The 22588-nt window shown below is 38.7% G+C and overlaps 1 protein-coding gene across 3 annotated transcripts in view; it reads left to right on the top strand.

The window, feature by feature from the left end:
- The window catches only part of ANAPC1 (anaphase promoting complex subunit 1), a 96978-nt gene that overhangs the window by 39275 nt on the left and 35115 nt on the right, over positions 1–22588 (top strand). For all 3 annotated transcript variants that reach the window (XM_037056731.1, XM_037056733.1, XM_037056732.1), the window contains exons 20-28: positions 281–372; positions 1647–1795; positions 3922–4000; positions 4372–4408; positions 4504–4574; positions 7531–7709; positions 9886–10100; positions 13946–14064; positions 18317–18588. In XM_037056731.1, the coding sequence (XP_036912626.1) occupies positions 281–372; positions 1647–1795; positions 3922–4000; positions 4372–4408; positions 4504–4574; positions 7531–7709; positions 9886–10100; positions 13946–14064; positions 18317–18588 (1213 nt within the window). The remainder of the gene's footprint in view (positions 1–280; positions 373–1646; positions 1796–3921; positions 4001–4371; positions 4409–4503; positions 4575–7530; positions 7710–9885; positions 10101–13945; positions 14065–18316; positions 18589–22588) is intronic.

Consider the following 22588-nt stretch of genomic DNA (forward strand, 5'->3'; position numbering starts at 1 on the left):
AAGATCGCACAGCAAATAAGCAATGGAGGGTAAACTGGGCCACAGTGTTTTTACAGTAGTTTTACCGTAACAAAATGTGCCTAGCAGAAGGAGTTGGGTTGCATTTATCATATTAGGCACTGGAAAGCCTAGAAATAGAATAAAGAGACTCTAGATTTGATTATTGTTTTTCTAAGTGAGTTTCCAAATTGCAAAGTTGAACTGATGAATTCTATATCTGGGGCAGGACGAATGCTGTAATTCCTTTCTTATTTTTTCTATTTTGTTTTTATTGTTTTAGGGACTTAAAATTGGAGCCTTACTTAGATCATTACTACAGAGATTACCCAACGCTTGTCAGAACTACTGGACAAGTGTGCACAATTGATCAAGGTAAGCATTTGTGTTGTTAAAGAGTTTGTGAACGGTGTAGTGACATTTGCTTGTGTTTTTCTCACCATTAGTCTCCAAGTCAGGAGGCAGGGCCTTTCCACCGGGCAGATTTCAGTTTGTGCCTGATCTCTGGTTTACAATAAGCCATAGCTTTCGTAGTGTGTGGGGAAAATTATACCCATCCCTAAGGTTCTGAGCTGCAAAAGCTTAGAGAGCTTCCAGTGCTAAGGATGCTGTGTCCACTACCTGTGCTTTGTCATTCAAGTGAATGATATTAAAAATGTAGTTCCTTAGTTACACTGGCCACATTTCAAGAGCTCAGTAGCTGGGTGGGGCTGGGGGTTGCAGTACTGGAACATGTTCATTACCACTGCCTGAGCTAGAGAGACTCAGGAGTGGGGCCCAGTTGTTAGAACACAGAGGGATCCTGGCTGTCTCTGCTGTTCTCTCACCTTTCAGGTTTGGGTAGAAAATTTTGGTTAGATTCTTTATATGCCTTGAGCACAAAAATACACTCTCTTTCCATCCAGTATGGGATAAAATAGTAACTATTTAAATTCTAGTAGCATAATATAGTCAGCTTGTTTACTGTGGCAGAAAACATGGAACATTTTGGGAAATTTAAAAAATGTTATTCGGCTCAGTATTACGAAAGGGGGACCCCCCAAAATCTCAGAAATTATTTATAAAAAATTGCACGTTTATTCTTACATGTTTAAATTTAGTCACTTTCAGAGTTCTCTTCATTTGATGCAACACCTCTAGAGATGTTTTTTCCACTGCTCAAAACAGTTTTTGAACTTCCCGATTTTGATGTCTTTTAGTGCTTCCGCTGTTCTTGGGTTTTTGTTTCACCTCTTCCACATCAGAAAACCATTTCCCTTGGAGGACTTTTCAGTCAGTGAAACAAAAAAAGCCGCTCTTGGGTGAATAGGGAAGTTGGGGTGCGGGGGCTAAAAACTGCTGAATACTCAGTTTGTACCTATAAATCACCCATCATAAAATGGGCAAACATATTGAAAGAGTTTTCAAAAAAAAATTCTCTTTAGCTGAATGCAGCCTCTCACTACAATACCAGCTGGCACACTGATACAGATGCGTTCCTAGAACACTAACCTTCTGTGGGAAACCTGTACTACAAGGGACCTGCCCTCCAGAAGATAATTCTGGTGTTTTTGGGGTCCCCCTCATATCTGTCAACACATTTTTCGTTTAGAACAAAATAATATTGTTTTAATGTATTCTTGTATGTTTATAAACATCTAATTTTGAAGGTCAACCAGGGTTTATGCATCATCCACCATTTTTTACTTCTGAGCCACCAAGCATTTACCAGTGGGTGAGTTCTTGTCTGAAGGGTGAAGGAACGCCGCCCTATCCTTACCTCCCTGGCATCTGTGAAAGAAGCCGACTTGTAGTTTTGGTAGGTACACATAGTGTTGCCTAACTTGTTTATTTTTCTCTTTTTCTTTTAAAATACGATTTAAAAATTATCATAACAATAAAATTAACTTTTTTTAAAAAGATTTTATTTATTTATTTATCTTTAGAGAGGAAGGTGAGAGGGAGAGAAATATCAATGTATGGTTGCCTCTTGTGTGTCCCCTGCTGGTAGTTGGCCTGCAAGGAACCAGCCTGCAACCCAGGCATGTGCCCTGACTGGGAATTGAACCGCGATCGTCTGGTTCGCAGGCCCGCGCTCAATCCACTGAGCTACGCCAGCCAGGGCCCAATAAAATTAACTTTTAAAAAATTTTGCGTGCAGTTCTGTGAATTCCGACAAACAAAGTAATTACCACCATAACTAGGATACAGAACAGACCTCCCTCTGTCCCAGCTGAAATTCCCTTATCCTTTTGAGATTCGTGCACGTGTTCCATGTATCAGCAGTTGTGAATACAGCTGCTGTAAACATTCAAGTCCAGCTTTTTGTGTGAACATAAGTTTTCATTTCTCTAAGGTAGATACCCAGAGGTGGGATTGATGGTCATATAGTAAGTACATATTAAGTTTTTTAAGAAAGTAAACTGTTTTTCAGAGTGACTATACCATTTTACCTTCCCCCATCAGTGTGTGAGCATTTCAGTTTCCCTGCATTTTTGTCAGTGTTTGATACTCTCATGATTTTTAATTTTTGTCATTCTGATAAAATGTGTAGTAATATCTTGTTTGTTTTTAATTTGCATTTCCTTAATGGCTGGCGGTATTTTGAGTCTTCTAGATTTGTCAGATTGTGGATTGCAAAGATTTTCTCCTGGTTTGTAGTTTGTCATGTTTCAACATTCTCTTAATGTTTATCTTATGGAGCAAAAATGGTTAATTTTGAGGAAGCCAATTTATCCAGTTTTTTCTTTTATGGATAGTGTTTTTGGTGCTATGTCTAAGAATTCATTTTTTAACTTTAGAATGCCAAGATTTTTATCTCTATTTCCTGGTAGAAGCTTTACAGTCTATGATCCATTTTGTTAATCCTTGATGAGATGTGAGGTTTAGGTTGAGGTTCTTAACTCAGTTTGAATGTCCAAATCTTTTAGCACCATTTGTGGAAAAGATTATTGTTTCTTTTACAGTTTTGTCAAAAATAGGTTATTTTCACTGTTTTTTTCAGTATGTGATTCAGTAGCATTAAATACATTCATTGTATTCAGAGCAGCTTGATCCCAGAAGTTTTTCATTCCTTGTAATTTGGATGGAAGCATTTAAGTGAACCCACCAAATACACTGGTCTTGCCCTGTGGCGTGGACCCAGTGTATATCTAGCTAAAAGTGGAGCCAGAGGAGCATGGATATGCCAGAGTTCTTCAGCCTCCAACCTAAGTTATATTAGTCAACTTACAGATGCTCCTGTTATAACTTTCCATTGCTCAATACAATGTCACCGAGATTCAGGAATGTATCATGTGATATACTTGTGTTGGTTTGGAATGCAGAGTTTTAAGATCCCCCCAGCTTTGCACTAAAATTTCAGTAAAATTATGCTACTTCTTTCTTTCAAAAAAAATTGGCTGCAGGTACAGATCTTGGAGATGGAAGCAGGTATTTGAATGAGAAACTTAAAAGGCTGCAATGGGAGAACCTTAGGGTTGGAGGGTCAGAGGGTCAGGGTTTACTTAACCAGAAACGTTCATTAGTTCATGAGTACATGGACAAAGTTGGTATATCTGTATAATGGAATACTGCTCAGCAGTAGAAAGAAACAAACTCCTAATAGATGTGGTCAACGTGATGGTTCTCAAAGGCACACTCATGAAGTAGGACACAGAAGACCACACATTTGTGGTTCCAGTTACGTGGCACTGTAGAAGAGGCCAACTCTAGGGAGAGGACACAGATGAGTTGCCTCAGGTGCTTGTGTAGGAGGAGCAGCTGGACACAGAGGGCTTGGGGGACCTCTTTGGGGTGAGGAAAGTATTGTGTATCATGATTGCAATAGTGGCTATACAGTTGTGCAGTGTTTGTAAAAATGCAGTTGTGCACCTAGATGGATTTACTTTCCTATGTGTAGTGATACCTCAGTCATTAAAAAATGTTAATTTTCTCCTTGTACAGAGTATCGCGCTCTATATTCTTGGTGATGAAAGCTCTGTTTCTGATGAATCCTCACACTACTTATCAAGAATAACTCCAGGTAAGTCAGTGCAATGTGAGACTTCCCAAAGAAAATTTAATGAATGCTGATAAAAAAGTTGAAATTTAAAATTAAACATTTCCTAAGTGTTTGCTTAGAGACCACATCTTGCCTCATTTTAGAGGTTATAACTTACACTCTTCTGGTCTAAGTCTGCACCTGATTGTCAAAGACCAGGATGATTTAAAATTGTATTTTAATCGTGCCTAAGAAGGATTACTTTAGCTCCAGTGAAATACTTTCCAGCCTGTTTATTTTATTATTTTCTAGGAGTTGTTAACAAAATTTTATTTCCAGATTACTTTTGCATGTTATGTATTTTTTTAACCAGAAAGACTATCAAAATAAAGATTCATTTTTTTACTTTGTAGCCCCCCCAAAGTCACAAGCAGAACAAGAGGAAAACAGGTGACTTTTATTCAGATTGTGCTTTTATATTAAAAATATAAAACACTGTTATGTGTCACTCTTCAGTTTAATAACTGAGTTTTGTTTTTTTACAGGTTTAGTTTTAGTCATTCTACATCAGTCTCTAGTCTAGCTGAAAAATTCGTTGTCTGGATGGCCAGTGTAGGTAAGGTCATCGTTACTTTCTGTGTGCCACCGAAACGCTTTCCCCGCACCCTCCTCACCACGCTCGCCTCCACAGAGCCGGCTGGACCTGGGAGGCGTGGGGGCAGAGGTCTTGTTCTGTGAGAGGGTCCCAGTTTCCCTGCCAGTCTCAGAACTTTCGTATGACATCAGTGATACCTGCTTTTTATCTCTCAGCCTCAGAATGGAGAGCACCAAGCACTGCATACCAAACCTGAAGCCATTGTCATACTCAGATATCAAAAAGGACTATTTCTGGCAGAACCTGAAAGTAATTATATAAACATTGCAGATGTGCTTTGGAAGGGAAGAGGCCAGGGATTTTAGGCACCAAAATGATTCATGGGTATAGCAGGGAAAAGAGTTTTCTCTTCTTTAATCCTAACCTTGTGCTCTTAGGTTTCAAACTAAGTCAAGTACTAAAGAAATTTTTCAGAAAAATATATTTAAAAAATCAAGTTACTGATACGAACATATAAAAAATGAGGATGTTTCTATGTTAGAAAATAATGTTTTAAATATTATAGGATATTTCTGAATTCTTTTTTTTTATTTTATTTGTTTATTTTTTAGATTTTATTTATTTATCTTTAGAAGGGAAGGGAAGGAGAGAGGGAGAGAAATATCAATATATGGTTGCTTCTCATGCGTCCCCTGCTGGGAACTGGCCCCTGCTGGGGAACTGGCCTGCAACTCAGGCCTGTGCCCTGACTGGGAATCCAACCGCGATCCTTTGGTTCGCAGGCCCGTGCTCAGTCCAGTGAGCTACACCAGCCAGGGCCTGTTTCTGAATTCTTAAAGACTGTTCTAAATGACTTAATTTTTCATTATTCTTTTTTATATGCCCCCTTGAAAATTGTGATAGTTGTCATTAACATCACCAATAGGATACCTATGCTGAAAAAATATTGGATGAGTTCTATTTATATAGTATTATTTTCATATAAGGAAACATTTTTGACTTTAATAATTAACTTTCTATATTAACAATGTATAATTTATAAAATTGAGAAATTATTTCAGGGCAAATAAAATTTTAATTAACGTGCAGACTTGAAAAATTTTGCCTACATATAAAAGAATGTACGAAATGTTTAGAGAATAACAATAAAGTGGATATGGATGTACTGGTCCCCCACCATCAGAAATAGAACATCGCCAGTGTGGCCAGGGTCCATGTGTAATTAATTACTCCTGGTGGTGTCCTCCCTTACTGCCCTACTTCCATTTTGTATTATTTTTTCTATTTTTTTGTAGTTTTATTATTTTTATATATTGCTTAGTATTTTACATTTTCTAAAAAATTTATTTACTGATTTTTTTGAGAGAGAGACACAGGCATGTTGATTTGTTGTTCCAATTATTATTATTATTATTTTTTTTTAAAGATTTTATTTACTTATTTATTTTTAGAGGGGAAGGAGCAAGGGAGAGAAACACCAATGTATGGTTGCCTTTTGTGCCTCCCCTGCTGGTAGTTAGCCTGCAAGGAACCGGCCTGCAACCCAGGCATGTGCCCTGACTGGGAATCGAACCGTGATCGTCTGGTTCGCAGGCTCGCGCTCAATCCACTGAGCTATGCCAGCCAGGGCCTTGTTGTTCCAATTATTAATGCATTCGTAGGTTGATTCTTGTACGTACCCTGACCTGAGATTGAACCCGCAACCTTGGTTTATCAGGACAGTGCTCTAACCAACTGAGCTATCTGGCCAGTGCCAGTGTTTCATGTTTTTGAACTTTATGAAATGGATATAAATATGTTTCTGCTATCTTATTTTCTTCACTGAGTGTTATTGTTTAAGGATTCATTCATGTTGACTCGTAGCAGTAGATCATTTGTTTTCATTGCTAAATACTTCATTATTTGAATATATCAAAACTTATTTATCCACAGGATGATAGCAGTGGGGCTGTTTCCTCTATTCCTTTTTTTGTCATAGTGAAACAGTATTTCTTTTTTTAAAAAAATATTTTATTTATTTATTTTTAGAGAGAGGGGAAGGGAAGGAGAAAGTGGGAGAGAAACATCAGTGTGTGGTTGCCTCTCGTGTGTCCCCTCCTGGGGACCTTGCCTGCAACCCAGGCATGTGCCCTGACTGGGAATCGAACCAGCGACTTTTAGTTCACAGGCCTGTGCTCAATCCGCCGAGCTACACCAGCCAGGGTGTGAAATAGTATTTCTAATGAGTATTTCAATGCCCATGTCCTTGTGCTGATGTGTACAAATTTCTGTGTGGCTATTGTACGCTGGCCTATCTATACATGCCATGTGTTTTCCAGTGTGGTTGTCTGGTATGTACCACTGTCAACGGTGGTCAAGAATCACTGTAGTTCTCCGTCGTTGCCAACACTTGATATTGATTGATTTTAATATTTTTCTGTCAAGCAAGTGTGAGCTTCTATTTTCTAATGGTTTTAGTTTCCATCCCTGATCACTCATTGGGTAGACCATCTTTTCATGTGTTTATTGACTGCGTTTCATCTGATCGAATGGTTAAGTTATTTGTAGTTTTCCTATTATATTGCTTTTCTTTTTCTTAAGGTTTTAAAAAGTTTTGTAAAGACCTGGCTGGTGTAGCTCAGTGGATTGAGCACGGGCCTGCGAACCACATGATTGCGGTTCGATTCCCAGTCAGGGCACATGCCTGGGTTGCAGGCCAGTTCACAGCAGGGGACGTATGAGAGGCAACCATACATTGATATTTCTCTCCTTCTCTCCTTCCCTTCCTCTCTAAAGATAAATAAATAAAATCTTAACAAATATTTTTGTAAAGAGACCTCTTCTACTAATCCCTGAATGTCAAAAACACTAGCCTGGTAGTGAGATGAATAAAATTAATTTTTTTCTTGTCAGGATAGATGTTTGCTAAGTAGTCATGGAGTAACCTGGAGAGTGGCAGGTCTAAACGAAAAATGTTCTCCCTTCCTTTCACCATCAGGTTTCACTTTAAGAGACTTGGAAACTCTTCCCTTTGGAATTGCTCTTCCCATCAGAGATGCAATCTATCACTGTCGAGAGCAGCCTGCTGCAGACTGGCCGGAGGCTGTGTGTCTCTTGATTGGACGTCAGGACCTATCCAAACAGGCCTGTGAAGGGAACTTGCCCAAAGGGAAATCTGTGAGTGTCAGCAGAAAGTTCAAGGTCCAGTTTTAGCATTAGTAACATCAAAGGAGCAGTGCTCTACAGTTCTCTTAGGTCTTTCTGCAGGTGTATATGTCACATCTGTCCTTTGTACTTTGAATGCCAGATGGCATTTATAATTGGACAAACGTTACTAATTATAAATCAAACCTGGGATCAGGAGATTTTTGAATGCTTCCTCTGGTCTGGACCAGTTTTCACCTTGAGTCAGGACAAGTGCTAACCAGTAGGGCAGCAACCAAGGCTGCTTCCTATTTGTACCATACTGGTAATTTACTTTGTCATATGTGGGAATCTGCAGAGCACCTAGATCCTGAATTTGAATAGGTAATACATAACTATTTTCTTTTTCATACATTTCTTGAATTTAACCTTTTAAATAGGTGTAACTATATCTGTTTACTCATATAAAACTGATGACCCAGGAAAAGGACTTTTGTGGAGGGGGAAGGGGCACTAAGGTTACCCCTTCTGAACACTGCCCTTCATCAGTCTTCAAGTCTGTTTTCTAAAGAACGGGTTTTAAGAACCTACAAGTAGAAAGTGAACTGCATTATTATCCCCCATTTATTTCTTTTAAAACCCAGCCTCTTTTAAAACTTAAAAACAGAACTTCAAAAACTTCTTCTAGCACTCGAGTTAACTTTCAGAACACAGATGGTTGTGCTGCGTTGCCATGAGCATCAAGGACGTTCCGGGGACAATAGGTGGCTTCTCTCTCACTCACCTTTGATCCGGCAGATGATGATCACCACACTGTGACTGTCTGTAGTCCGCATCAGGTCTTAGCCACCGATGCTTCAGAACCTCTGTCAAAATTTACTCCTGATTTGTGTTGCCTCCTGGATCTGTGACAGAAGCAGTTTCCGGGGGCTCCAGCCTCCAGCGGGGTCCCACCAGATAGTGCTTCTCGGTCTGCACTTAACAAAACAACTCCTAGTTGAATTTTTTATTTTAACAGAAAACCAGTGGGGTTTTTTTGGTTAAGAATATGGCTATCCTTTCCTTGACCAAGTAAGTTTTAGCCTTTAGCCCCCTTTCACCTACTAGAGTGAGAGCAGTGTCACGTCGCTAGCAAATGTTACTTATCATCAGCACCGAATGCTGTTGGTGACTATCCCTGGTGTTTAACTGTCACTAAAGTCTGTCTGAATCTGGTTTGTTCAGTTACTTGAGGCTGCATTTTATGAGTCATCTAGATTCAGTTCATCAGCTCTTTAGGTCTGTATTTTGTAACTAACGCATCCATTAGAATGTAGTTTCTTTTAAAAATTGGGCATTTTATAGGAATTGTGATGAATTTTATGAACTAAATAAAAATGATTATTTAGCCATATCTGCCATATTTTTTCATGTTAATGTTGTTTTTATGTTAAATGTTGCAAAACCCTAGTATTTTAACTAGGAGTTAATCCTGTGTTTAAAAGAGTGTAAAATGTTACTGAGAAAAGACTTGTGCCGTTGACACCCATGCTGAAGTCTGAACTTGCACTGGGAGGGCTCATGGTGAAGAACATGCTGAGCTTATGAGGAAGGAATGATAATCAGGGGACAAGCGTTTTTCATTTGTTTTGCTACATTTAGTCCCTTCCCTTTTAAGAACTTTTTATTTGGAACATATTTGTAAACAAAAGTGAAAAGTAGCCATGATCCATTGTCTTTAATTAATAAAGTACTAAAGGAAGAAAGTATTGCTCAGCTTTTTCTAATCCTTGCTGTGTATGTCTCATATTTTTATTTTCTATTATATTAATCAAAAGTAATATTTAAATCATTGTAGGTTTTAAGTAATAATAGGGGGCTTATATTCCTCCTACAGTAATTTGTTTCTTCAGGATATTTAGGATATAATTAGATTTTTACAATTTATTCAGACTCTTTCTTTCAAAGGAATCTTCTTCCTGACTCTTGTCTTAAATTTAAACTTTTTCTCTTACCTCAGTCAAAATTTTCCGAGTGGAAATCTAATTGTACTATAAAAGAGAGGTCTAGGTTAAAGTCTTGGTACATACTGGGAACCCAGTCCAGCCTGCTTTCGAATGCATGGTTTCTCTGTGTCGGTAGTCACGCTCGTCATCCTGGACATCCTCGAGTTCCGTCAGTGCGTGTTGGCTGGTTTGTAAGTTTCATTACAATCAAGTCTTTTACTCAGGTGCTCTCATCAGATGTTCCTTCAGGAACAGAGGCTGAGGAGGAAGATGATGGCATGAACGACATGAATCAGGAGGTTATGTCACTCATATGGAATGAAGATTTAAGGGTGCAGGATGTGCGGAGGCTTCTTCAAAGTGCGCACCCCGTCCGTGTCAACGTTGTGCAGTACCCTGAGCTCAGCGACCATGAGTTCATTGAAGAAAAGGAAAACAGGTAATGGAAAGCATGACTTATACCTCTCTTCAGAGTTGTTTTTTTTTTTTTAATGCTAAAACCTGAAAAAGATACTTTGAAGTTAAAAGTGCCATGTATTTTAAATTTTTATCCAAATTTAATCTATACATTTTCAAAATATGTGTAGACCCTCCTCCTGAAATACAGCTGTCTGATATTTTTAAAAGGTGAATCTAAAATTATTTTGCTCTTACTTGCTTTAAGAATTTACAAAGGCTCCCTGGCTGGTGTGGCTCAGTGGATTGAGGGCTGGCCTGTAAACCCAAAGGTTGCTGGTTTGATTCCCAGGCAGGGCACATGCTTGGATTGTGGGCCAGGTCCCCAGGTCGGGGCATGTGAGAGGCAGTAGATCAGTGCATCTCTCGCACATTGATGTTTCTCTCCCTTTCTCCCTTCCTTCTCTCTAAAAATATATAAATAAAATCTTAAAGAATTTACATAGGAAAACGTTGGACTCATTCTTGTATTTCTTGATCAGAAAAATATTTTGAATGCTTTTAGTATTGTTTCAGTGTAGTTTAAACTTACACCAGTGTGTTTTTTCTTGCTCCCATTAGAAACTCTAATAACGATAGGTAATAACTGTATAAGCCTTCTCTCTAACACTTATGTCCCTTACCATGTCACTAACACTGATTTGTACCTTGATAAATTGTGTGATACAGTAGTAATCAATATCACATGGCTGACATTCCTGAGTTGTTGCCTTGAGACAATTCAACTTAATTTTTTTTCAATTACAATTAACATTCAATGTTATATTAGTTTCAGATGCATAGCATAGTGGTTATACATCTACATAATTTATGAAGTAATCCCCCCCAATAATTCCACTACCCACCTGGCACTATACATAGTTTTTACAATATTATTGACTTTATTCCCTATTCCCTGTGCTGTACTTTATATCCCAGGGACCATTTTGTAACTACCAGTTTGCACTTCTTAATCCTTTCACCCTCGTCACCCAACCCCCAACTCCCTGTCCGTTTGGCAACACCATCAGTTTGTTTTCTGCATCTGTGAGTCTGTTTGTTAACTTTGTTCTTTAGATTCCACATATAAGTGAAATTATATGGTATTTGTCTTTCTCTAGCTGGCTTATTTCACTTGGCATCATACCCTTTAGGTCCATCCATGTTGTTGCAAATGGCAAGATTTTATTTATTTATTTATTTATTTATTTATTTATGTAAGATTTTATTTATTCGTTTTTAGAGAGAGGGAGAGAAACATAAGTGTGTGGTTGCCTCTCATGTGCCCCCTACTGCAGCCCAGGCATGTGCCTTGACTGGGAATCAAACTGGCGACCCTTTGGTTTGCAGGCTGGCGCTCAGTGCACCTAACCACACCAGCCAGGGTAATTTTTTTTAATGGCTGAGTAATATTCCATTGTGTATAAGTACCACATCCTCTTTATCTAGTCATCTGTTGATACACACTTGAGTTACTTCCACATCTTAGCTATTATAAATAATACTGCAATGAACATAGGGACACAAATACATTTTCGAATTAGTGTTTTATATTTCTTTGGATATAAGTGCAGATGTGGAATTGCTAGGTCATGAGGTAGGTCTATTTTTTAATTTTTTGAGGAACAAAAACCTTTAGTTTTTTGTAGCCACTTCTGTTTCCCGTAGTGGCTACACCGGCCTGCATTCCTTCCAGCAGTGCAAGAGGATTCTCTTTTCTCCACATTCTTAACAATATTTTGTTAATTTTTTTAAAAAAATATTTTATTTATTTATCTTTAGAGGGGAAGGGAAGGAGAGCGGAAGGAAACATCAATGTATGGTTGCTTCTCGTGCATCCCCTGCAGGGAACTGGCCCCTGCAGGAAACTGGCCTGCAACCCAAGTATGTGCCCTGACTGGGAATCGAACCGCGATACAATTTTGTTAATTTATTGATGATGGCCATTCTGACAGTTGTGAAGTGATACTTCATTGTGGTTTTAATTTTCATTTCTCTGATGATTAGTGACATTGAGCATTTTTTCATATTTCTATTGGCCATCTGTATGTCCTCTTTCGAGAAGTGTCTAATTAGGTCCTCTGCCCATTTTTTAATTGGATTGTTCTTTTCTGGTGCTGTATGAGTTCTTTATAAATTTTGGATATTATCCCCTCATCAGATGTATCATTGGTGAATTTCTTCTTCCATTTAGTAGGTTATCTTTGTTTTGTTGGTAGTTCAATTTAGATTTAAAAATTCTCTAGTCTTTTTATCTGCCTGGTCTCTATTACCTGTTGTTATGTCTGCTAGTCTTTTCTGCTTCTTTTTTTACTTCCTGTGGTACTTAACTACTTCTAGGGAAGGACCATCCACATTTAGCCTCTGGCTATGGAAGGTCTAGGTCAGTCATAATCCTCCTATCTATGTTTCCTTCCCATGTGGTCCCAAGTATTAGTCACTATAAATGAGGAAATGGAGTGACAGAGAAGTTGTGTGAGAGCCTGGCCAATGTCTGTGGGTGACTTTGGATAAATTACTTAAGCTCTTGCTGTCTCAGTTGCCGCCTCTATAAGAATAGGCATGATTGTAGCATTGGTACTTCACAAGGTGGTTCTGTGTATCAGGTGAGTTATTTCTACATAATGCTGGGCATACTGCCCAGTGCATGGCAGAGCTCGATGTAGTCAGTCATTTGAACAGAGTTAATTCTGTGATGCTGGTTTTATTTTTACCTTTTACTCTCTGAAATCAGAATAGGTCTTTCAGTCAGCAGGTGCTATAATTTAATTGGAAGTATTTTTTTCCTAGTACCTCATGAAATAGTGATGCATATTAAAATCAAAGTCATTAATAAGTGGAAGGGATACAGTATTATTGTTTTCATTAAGATAATGTGGGTTATGTGTAAGGTTTCTGCCAAAAACTGTTATGGGATTTGCCTCCTTGCTTTGACTTTCCATATTCTAAATTAATGTGAGGCAGTGTTTCCGAAGAATCTTACAACAGCAAAATTTTCCCCACCAGTGAACTAGAAAAGCAGCTCTGAGTGTGTAGTTAGGGAGAAAGCGTGCTTGCGAGTAGCTTCGTCTGCAGAGGCAGTGTTAGCCTCTAAAGGGACATTTCTGTGTCTTCAGATACGACTTGTGTTAAGTGTTTCCTGGTTATAATGCCCCTACTTTCATAATTTGTTTGATTTTGTTTTCTTTTAAGGGGCTTTTACAGAATGTGATTTATTTTAAAATAGAAACAAGTAGCCCATAGGAGCCATTTTAGCCTTGAACATTACTGATATCTGTCCTGTGAATCCTATCTGTCATATACAGGAAAATCATTCTGTGTTTTCCCTGGCAATGCTGTGAAATCCACTGGCCTTCAGTGTAGGAACTTCCTTTTCTTCCTTGTGTAGAGGCCACGGAGGTGGCGCTTCTGAGTCTCTTTGGGCAGAGCAGGTGGGAGGAGGACCCCAGATGTATGGAGGGTGGCTGTACTGAAAGTAACACGATGAGAAAACCCAAAGTATAATATTTTCCTATGAGATAGTTAGCAACAGTTAGAGCAGAATTTCAGGTTTCTCTCTTTTGGATACCTGGGGAGAGTTGGCTTGGTTTATGGACCAGCTGGTTTTCATTTAAAGCAAATATAAAACAAAAGAAAGGAAATGGGTCTCCCCTTAGAGGTTATAAGGAGGGGCAAGAGTATTAGAGAGAATGACCGTGCTTGGATGATTCAGCCACGCCTTGGTATGGATTTCCTGGATGTGACTTCATCTTACACAGCACACCCTCTTTTGAAATACTTGCCCACAGATTGCATTTCAGTTTTTCTGTTTAAAAGTTTTTCATGTCTTGGTTTTAATTTTAATTATAGATTGCTGCAGTTGTGCCAGCGAACTATGGCCCTTCCAGTAGGACGAGGGATGTTTACCTTGTTTTCATACCATCCTGTTCCAACGGAACCGTTGCCTATTCCGAAGTTGAATTTGACTGGTATGTTCGAGTCTGGGCTCAGTGATGCAGGAAACGAAATGCTGTCTTTGTCCCCAGTGATTTTGCTGTTGTGTAGTAGTTGCTGTAGTGCCTATCGCTGCACGCGTTGCAAATCAGCCTGAACACTGAGGGAAGTAGAACGTAGTCCGTTACTAATTTTTGCTTTAAATGAGGCTATTTCCAGATGTAGAAAGGCACTTGAGAAAGTCTAGAAAGATATTATTTATCGATAATGGTAAGATCTTAAAATACTGTATGTAAAAATATTTAGTCTTAAAATGTCTTTTGTCTTATTATGAATGTATGATCCTTATACAAAAATGAGAAAATATACTTACTTAACTAGTCCCACTAGTGTTGACATTTGGTGTATAAGTTCCCGAATTTTACTTCTCCACTTTATAATTTTATATTTGTTTAATTACCAGAAAATTTAAATCTATTTTAGAAACTTATAAAAATTTACTATATAGTGATCATCTGTCCATATCTTTCATATGTATATATATAATTATATATATGTATGTATGTAGGTATTGTATACATATGTTTTTAATCAACAACTTTACTTGTTCTAGAATATTTTACTTAATGGAATATAGTTTATATAAACAGCCTGGTATTATTAGGAATTATTGTTTCTTATTATAACAAATATATGTGGGGAGTGTATTTCTTCTTATTTAGGATAATTGCTTAGAAGTAGAACTCTTAGGACAGCAAGATTTTGAGGCTCTAATGTAGCATATTATCAAATTGCCTTTCTGATTTTATGCATGAGCTTTTACTTCCACCACATAGAGAGTGCTCCTTTTCCAGTATTGATTATGGGTTTTATAGTGCCCATTCACCTAATACTAGTTTGAGTGTGTTCTATGGCTGACAATCATGTACAGCCAAATTATGGAAATTCTTTAAAGTGTAGCGCATGTGGTTTCATGAGACCTGTACAAAATGTATGTATATTTCAAGTTACATAATTTTAAAAATTCAGGTCTTTCTCCAATTTGTAAAGAGCTGTGCTTTCGGCAGTGTGTGGAAAATGAGAACAGCTGAGTGAAGAGCCTCCTCCCATCTCCGGTATCACACCTAGTCTGGAGTCCCCACTCTGCTCTAGTCCCTATCCCTAGTGACTATCACTATTTTAATGTTCTCTCTCTTAGTGATGAAGCATCTATGGCATAATATGAACAGCCATTGAATCTTGATGGAGGGCATGGGATATAGGTGTTTATTAGTCTTTGAACTGTTGGAAGGTTTTCATAGAAAAGGCTTGGATTAGAAGAGAATCTCGTGAGAAATTGGCAAATGTTAAAATGTATTAAATCTGGTTGGCAATGCTATGCTTGGGAGAATGTTAAATACTTGAATTATTGTCTTTTAAAAGAACATTTAGTTAAATTTGCATGATTAGAAATGTGTTTATAAGAAGGAGCTCTTACCCTTTGCAACAGCATGGATGGAACTGGAAAGCATTATGCTGAGAGAAATAAGCCAGGTGTTGAAAGGCAAATACCATATGATCTCACCTTTAACAGGAAGCTAAACAACAAAACAAACAAGCAAGCAAAATAAAAACAAAGACTGAAATAGAGAACAGGGGGACAGTGACCAGAGGGGAGAGGGGAGGGAATTTCAGGGGAAAAAGGGCAAGGATTTACAGGAACTAGTATAAAGGACACATGGACAACAACTAAGGGCAGTGGAAATGGGAGGGAGGTGGGGAGCACTGGGTGGGGTGGGCTGGGATGGGAGTAGAAGACAGAAAACTGTACTTGAACAATAATTAAATTAAAAAAATTGCATATTTGATGGCTACTGATGCAGAACATCTTTTCATGTGTCTCTGGACTTTGTGTGTCCTCCTTGGAGAGATGTCTGTTCAAGTCCTTTGCCCATTTTTTTCAAAGTTTTATTAAAGTAACAAGAAAAAAGAAAAAGTTCATATTTTCTCAATGATCACAGGAATAAAATGACAAAAGAATGTAAAAAATGTGTTTATGATTTTAATCCAAAATTTTATTCTTTAGCTGTTCTGGTAGGCACCCCCTAAGAAAAAGCTATCTTTTTTTTTTTTTTAATATTTATTTATTTATCTTTAGAGGGGAAGGGAAGGAGAGAGGAAGAGAAACATCAATGTATGGTTGCTTCTCATGCATCCCCTGCTGGGAACTGGCATCATCAATGTATGGTTGCTTCTCATGCATCCCCTGCTGGGAACTGGCCCCTGCCGGGAACTGACCTGCAACCCAGGCATGTGCCCTGACTGGGAATTGAACCGCGATCGTCTGGTTCACAGGCCTGCGCTCAATCCACTGAGCTATACCAGCCAGGGCTGAAAAAGCTATCTTTATATAATAATATTCATTTAGGAAAAAATATTTTCCTAGTCTCTTAACTCTCCCACTGTTAGGCCTGTTGTACATTTTGTATGTTGTTGTTCTTATTGAAGAATATATTCAATTCTTATTACTTTACCCTTTGCCTGTCATTGATTTTGTGCAGATATTATGCGTTATGTATATGATGAGTTGCTGCTTTGCAAGGTTTACTTGTTTTCTCATTGTTTGTCTCTGCCTTTTTGAGAAAGTCAGAGTGTAACTGATGAACTTGTTACCCAGTGTAGTGCTGCCACACAGCAGCGTTTGAGCCAGATCGTAGGTAAAAGGGCAACGGGTAAAGTCCTACATTTTACCTTGTGTTTGTGTCTGTGTGTCTGCATGTGTGTTTATGTACCCCCAGTAAGACATTGTGCATCTGTGTAAAATTTATTTTACATAACTTTCAGAACTGCTTTAAAACCTTGTTTTCAAACTTCTAGTGAATTGTGTAACTTTATGCAGGTTTTAGCATCTTTATTTTATATATTCATGACTCGAGCCAGTGTAGAATATTAAAAATATAAAAAAATCAGTGTATGCTTACACAGATAGATCAAAATCAGGCTCAGGGAATTCAAAGAGAACATACCATTTAGTTTACATTGCTCTTAAATAAATTGACCACAGAATTATTAAATTTAATGAGTACTCTTATGGTACACTGGGTAACTCAAGTCTATAAAATAATGCTTTTTATAGCACCATCTATGAATGAATTTGGTGTTGTTAACAATAGCATATAATTATCATTATATATATGTGTGTGTGTATATATATGTACATACACACAGAGAGACATGTAAGTGAAAGAGCAGATTGAAAAAGTACTTGTCTCTTAATTTTTTATTTATATTTTAAGTTTATTTTTTATTGTATTTCTTTCATTACCATTTATCCCCCTTATACCTTCTTCCGCCTCCACATATCCCCTTTCCCCTTGTAATTGCCATACTGTTGTCCGTGTCCACAAGATCTTTTTCTGTTTTGCTTGAGCCCTTTATCCCTGAACCTCAACCCAGAGCTCTCAGCCTGCTCTCCATCTATGAGTCTGTCTCTCTTTTCCTTGTTAGTTCAGTTTGTTCGTTAGATGCCACGTGTGAATGAAATCATATGGTATTTGTCTTTGACTGGCCTATTTCATTTAGTATAATGTTCTCCAGGTCCATCCATACTGTTGCAAAGGGTAAAATTTTCTTCCTTTTTACAGCCCAGTAGTATTCTATTATATAAATATACCATAGCTGTTTTATCCATTCATCTGCTGATTCGCACTTGGGCTGCTTCCAGATCTTGGCTCTTTTCCCTTAATGTCCTGAGAAAAATATGGTGTGGCATATTTAAAATTAACATTAGTGTCACTAAACCTCACGTTAGAATTTATTGTTAACATAGTTTGACAGTAGTTAGCTGTTAAACATAGTTTAACTAATGTGACAGTAGTCTTAATTTTATTTTCTAATAAGCTTCCTGCTGTTTGAAAGAAAGATTTTAAAGCCACGGACACCCTCATCAGATCTCCAGAGCCCCATGTAGTTTAGCAAAAAAAGACAAATTATTTTAAGCAATTAAGATTTTCCATTTGCATCAAGTTTGACTCACATGCATGACAGTTTCAGGACTCACAGACACTTAATATTATTAAGGGTTTCGAATGTAGAGAAAGCAATCTCTGTTCTCAAAAATCTAAATTTAACAAGTTTGGTTTTGTAAATTTTATTATTTTTTGCAAGTCTTTATTTTAAAAAAATTTTTATTGTTGTTCAAGTAGTTGTCTCAACAAACTGACAGTAACCAGAGGGGAGGGGGGAGGGGTGTAATAGTGATTTTGTAAATTTCCATTCTCTCAGTTTTACATTTGTTTGCATGAATAGGGCGTGCTCCTCCTCGGAACACAACAGTAGACCTTAACAGTGGGAACATTGATGTGCCTCCCAACATGACAAGCTGGGCCAGTTTTCATAATGGTGTGGCTGCTGGCCTGAAGATAGCTCCAGCTTCTCAGATAGACTCGGCCTGGATTGTTTACAATAAACCCAAGCATGCCGAGTTAGCCAATGAGTATGCTGGCTTCCTCATGGCCCTTGGCCTGAATGGGCACCTCACCAAGCTGGCCACTCTCAACATCCATGACTACTTGACTAAGGTGAGGACTTGTGCTCCCAGCTCCTGGGATTGTGCCTCACCTGGACTATTGCAATGCTCCTAATTGTTCTATTTGCTCTTCTTTCTTTATTCTCATACCTCTAAATTCATTCTTGTAGCAGGCACAATAGTCTTTCTAAAGTGTAAGTTGGAATGTATCACTTACCTGGTCAAAACTGTAATGAATGGTCCTCCATTGCTCTGAATGTTCATTTAGGAGCCTAAGTGATCCTATACACTTATCCAGCCTTACTTTGTACCAGTTTTCCACTTGCTCCCCACACCCAAATGGGACTGGCCATTTTAGCCTCTTGGTATAAACTGTTCCTCTTAGCCTAAAGTCTTTCATTTTTATGCTATAAAAATTCACCTATTAAAGTATGCAATTTAGTGGTTTTTAGTATGTCCACAGATTTGTGCATTGTTATCACTGATAACGTTAGAACATTTTCACCACCTTGTAAATGAACCTCAGACCCAGTAGCAGTCACTCTCTGTTCCTCTCTCCCACCAGTCCCTGGCAACCACTGATCTGCTTTCTGTCTCTATGGATCTGTTGTTGATTCTGGACCTTTCATATGAATGGAGTCATATAATGTGTGGTCTTTAATGGTCTTTAATGGCCTCTTTCTTTTAGCAGAATGTTTTCAATGTTCAGCCCTATTATTTTTTGTACCAAGCATTTCATTTTGTTTTATAGCTGAATAGAAACTACTATATGGATATACTGTATTTTATTTTTGCGTTCATTAGTTGATGGGTATTTAGGTTATTTCTACTTTTTGGCTGTTACGAATAATGCTGCTATAAACATGACACATGTTTTTGAGTGGGCTTATATTTTCGTTTTTCTTGGGTATATTGCTAGAAGTAGGTTTGTTGCATCATATGATAACTGTTCATTGAAATTTTTGTGGAATCACTGAACTGTTTTTCAGAGTGGCTGCACCATTTTACAGTTGCACCAGTAGTACCTAGGAGTTCTCGTTTCTCCACATTCTTGCCGATACCTGTTTTTAAATTATAGTCATAATAGTAGGTGTGAAATAATATCTCATTGTGGTTTTGGTTTGCATTTCCCTGATGGTTAATGATGTTGAACATCATTTCATGTGCTCATAGACTATGTTTTCTTTGGAGAAATGTCTATTCAAATTCTTTGCTTAATTTTTAACTGGGTTATCTTACTGAGTTGTATTCTGTATATATTGTGGATAGTAGTCCATTAACAGGTTAAAGATTTGTAAATTTTTCTCATTCTTCCAGGGTTTTTTTCACTTTCTGATGCCATTTTTGAAAGACATAAGTTCTTAATTTTGATGAAGGTTATTTCATTGATTTTTTCTTTTTTTGTACTTTTAAAGTACATTTCATTGACTATGTTATTACAGTTATCCCATTTTTTTTCTCCCCTTTTTTCCCCTCTGGCCTATACCCCGCTTCCCACAGCATTCCTCATCCACCCTTAGTTCATGTCCATGGGTTGTTTATGTAAGTTCTTTGGCTACTCCATTTCCTGTACCATTCTTAACTTCCCCCTGTGTATTTTGTACCTACCATTTGTGCTTCTTATTCCCTGTACCTTTTCCCCCATTCTCTCCCGTCCCGTCCCCTCTAATAACCCTCCATATGATCTCCATTTCTCTGGTTCTATTCCTGTTCTAATTATTTGGTTGGTCTGTTTTTTGTTTTTCAGATTCAGTTATTGATAGTTGTGAGTTTGTTGTCATTTTACTGTTCATATTTTTTATCATCTTCTTTTTCTTAGATAAGTCCCTTTAATATTTTATATAATAAGGGCTTGGAGGTGATGAATTCTATTAATTTGACCTTATCTGGGAAATACGTTATTTGCCCTTCTATTCTAAATGTAGCTTTGCTGGATAGAGTCATCTTGGATGGAAGTCCTTGCCTTTCATGACTCAGAATACTTCTCTCCAGCCCCTTTTTTGCTGTAAGTTTTCTTTTGAGAAATCAGCTGATAGTCTTATGGAAACTCCTTAGTAGGTAAGTCTCTCCTTTCCTTTTGTTGCTTTTCAGATTCTTTTTCAGATTTTTTCTTTAATCTTGGGTAACTTAATTATGATGTTCTTTGGTGTATGCTTCCTTAGGTCCATCTTCTTTGGGACTCTCTCGGCTTCTTGGACTTCCTGGAAGTCTCTTTCCTTTGCCAGATTGGGGAAGTTCTCCTTTATTATTTGTTCAAATAAGTTTTCAGTTTCTTGCTCTTCTTCTCCTTCTGGCACCCTTATGATTCAGGTGTTGGAATGTTTAAAGTTATCCCAGAGGTTCCTAAGCCTCTCCTCATTTTTTTGAATTCCTGTTTCTTCATTCTGTTTTGATTGAATGTTTATTTCTTCCTTCTGTTCCAAATTGTTGACTTGAGTCCTGCTTTCCTTCCCTTCACTATTGGTTTTCTATATATTCTCCTTTATTTCACTTTTCATAGCCTTCACTTCTTCCTCTATTTTGTGAACATACTCAACCATTTCTGTGAGCATCCTGAACAGCAGTGTTTTGAACTCTGCATCTCATAGGTTGTCTGTCTCCCCATTGCTTAGCTCTTTTTCTGGAGTTTTGATCTGTTCTTTCAAATGGGCCATATTTCTTTGTCTCGGTGGATCTGTTACATTGTAAGGAGTGGAGCCTTAGGTATTTGTCAGGGTAAGGCAACTCAAGTTCTTGCGTTGTGGTGCTGTGTGTTGGGGGGAGGGGTCAGGGGGGAAATAGCGCTGCTTGCTTGGCTCTTGGCTGGCTTTCAGTCACTTCCCCTGCTATCCACAATCAGATCGGGCCCTTCTGGTGTTGATTCCTGGGTGGGTGGGTGGGCTTGTGTACATCCTAGGACCCTGTGGGTCTCACCAATGAACAGTCTTCTGAGGCTGGGAGTTTCTCCTGCCCCCACAATACCCACAGGGTTTTTTTGTTGTTGGTGGTGGTGGTGTTTTGTTTTTTTTTTTAATCTTTAGAGGGGAAGGGAAGGAGAGAGGGAGAGAAATCATTGTATGGTTGCCTCTGGTGTGTTCCCTGCCGGGAACTGGCCTGCAACGCAGGCGTGTGCCCTGACTGGGAATCGAACCTCAATCATCTGGTTTGTAGGCCCATGCTCAATCCACAGAACTACACCAGCCAGGGCCCCACAGGTTTTTATAGCCAGAGGTTTTAAGGCTTTCTTTTCCCTACGCTGGAATCATGGCTTGCATGGTCTGTCTTGCCCTCCAGCTCCCCCAGGTTTATCTGCACACAAATGTGTGACTGCCTGTTCTGCCAGCCGCCACCTTGCTGTGTGTCTTCTCCACCCAGGCTTCCCATCTCCACCCCTCCTACCAGTCTGAATGAATGCTNGGCTCTTGGCTGGCTTTCAGTCACTTCCCCCGCTATCCACAATCAGATCGGGCCCTTCTGGTGCTGATTCCTGGGTGGGTGGGTGGGCTTGTGTACATCCTAGGACCCTGTGGGTCTTACCAATGAACAGTCTTCTGAGGCTGGGAGTTTCCCCTGCCCCCACAATACCCACAGGGTTTTTTTGTTGTTGGTGGTGGTGGTGTTTTGTTTTTTTTTTTAATCTTTAGAGGGGAAGGGAAGGAGAGAGGGAGAGAAATCATTGTATGGTTGCCTCTGGTGTGTTCCCTGCCGGGAACTGGCCTGCAACGCAGGCGTGTGCCCTGACTGGGAATCGAACCTCAATCATCTGGTTTGTAGGCCCATGCTCAATCCACAGAACTACACCAGCCAGGGCCCCACAGGTTTTTATAGCCAGAGGTTTTAAGGCTTTCTTTTCCCTACGCTGGAATCATGGCTTGCATGGTCTGTCTTGCCCTCCAGCTCCCCCAGGTTTATCTGCACACAAATGTGTGACTGCCTGTTCTGCCAGCCGCCACCTTGCTGTGTGTCTTCTCCACCCAGGCTTCCCATCTCCACCCCTCCTACCAGTCTGAATGAATGCTCTTCTTTAACTCCTTGGTTGTCAGACTTCCATGCAGTTTGATATTCTGGAAGTT

This window comes from Sturnira hondurensis, unplaced genomic scaffold (assembly GCF_014824575.4).
Source record: "Sturnira hondurensis isolate 20B ecotype Veracruz unplaced genomic scaffold, ASM1482457v3 Scaffold0009178, whole genome shotgun sequence".
Lineage (NCBI taxonomy): Eukaryota > Metazoa > Chordata > Mammalia > Chiroptera > Phyllostomidae > Sturnira > Sturnira hondurensis.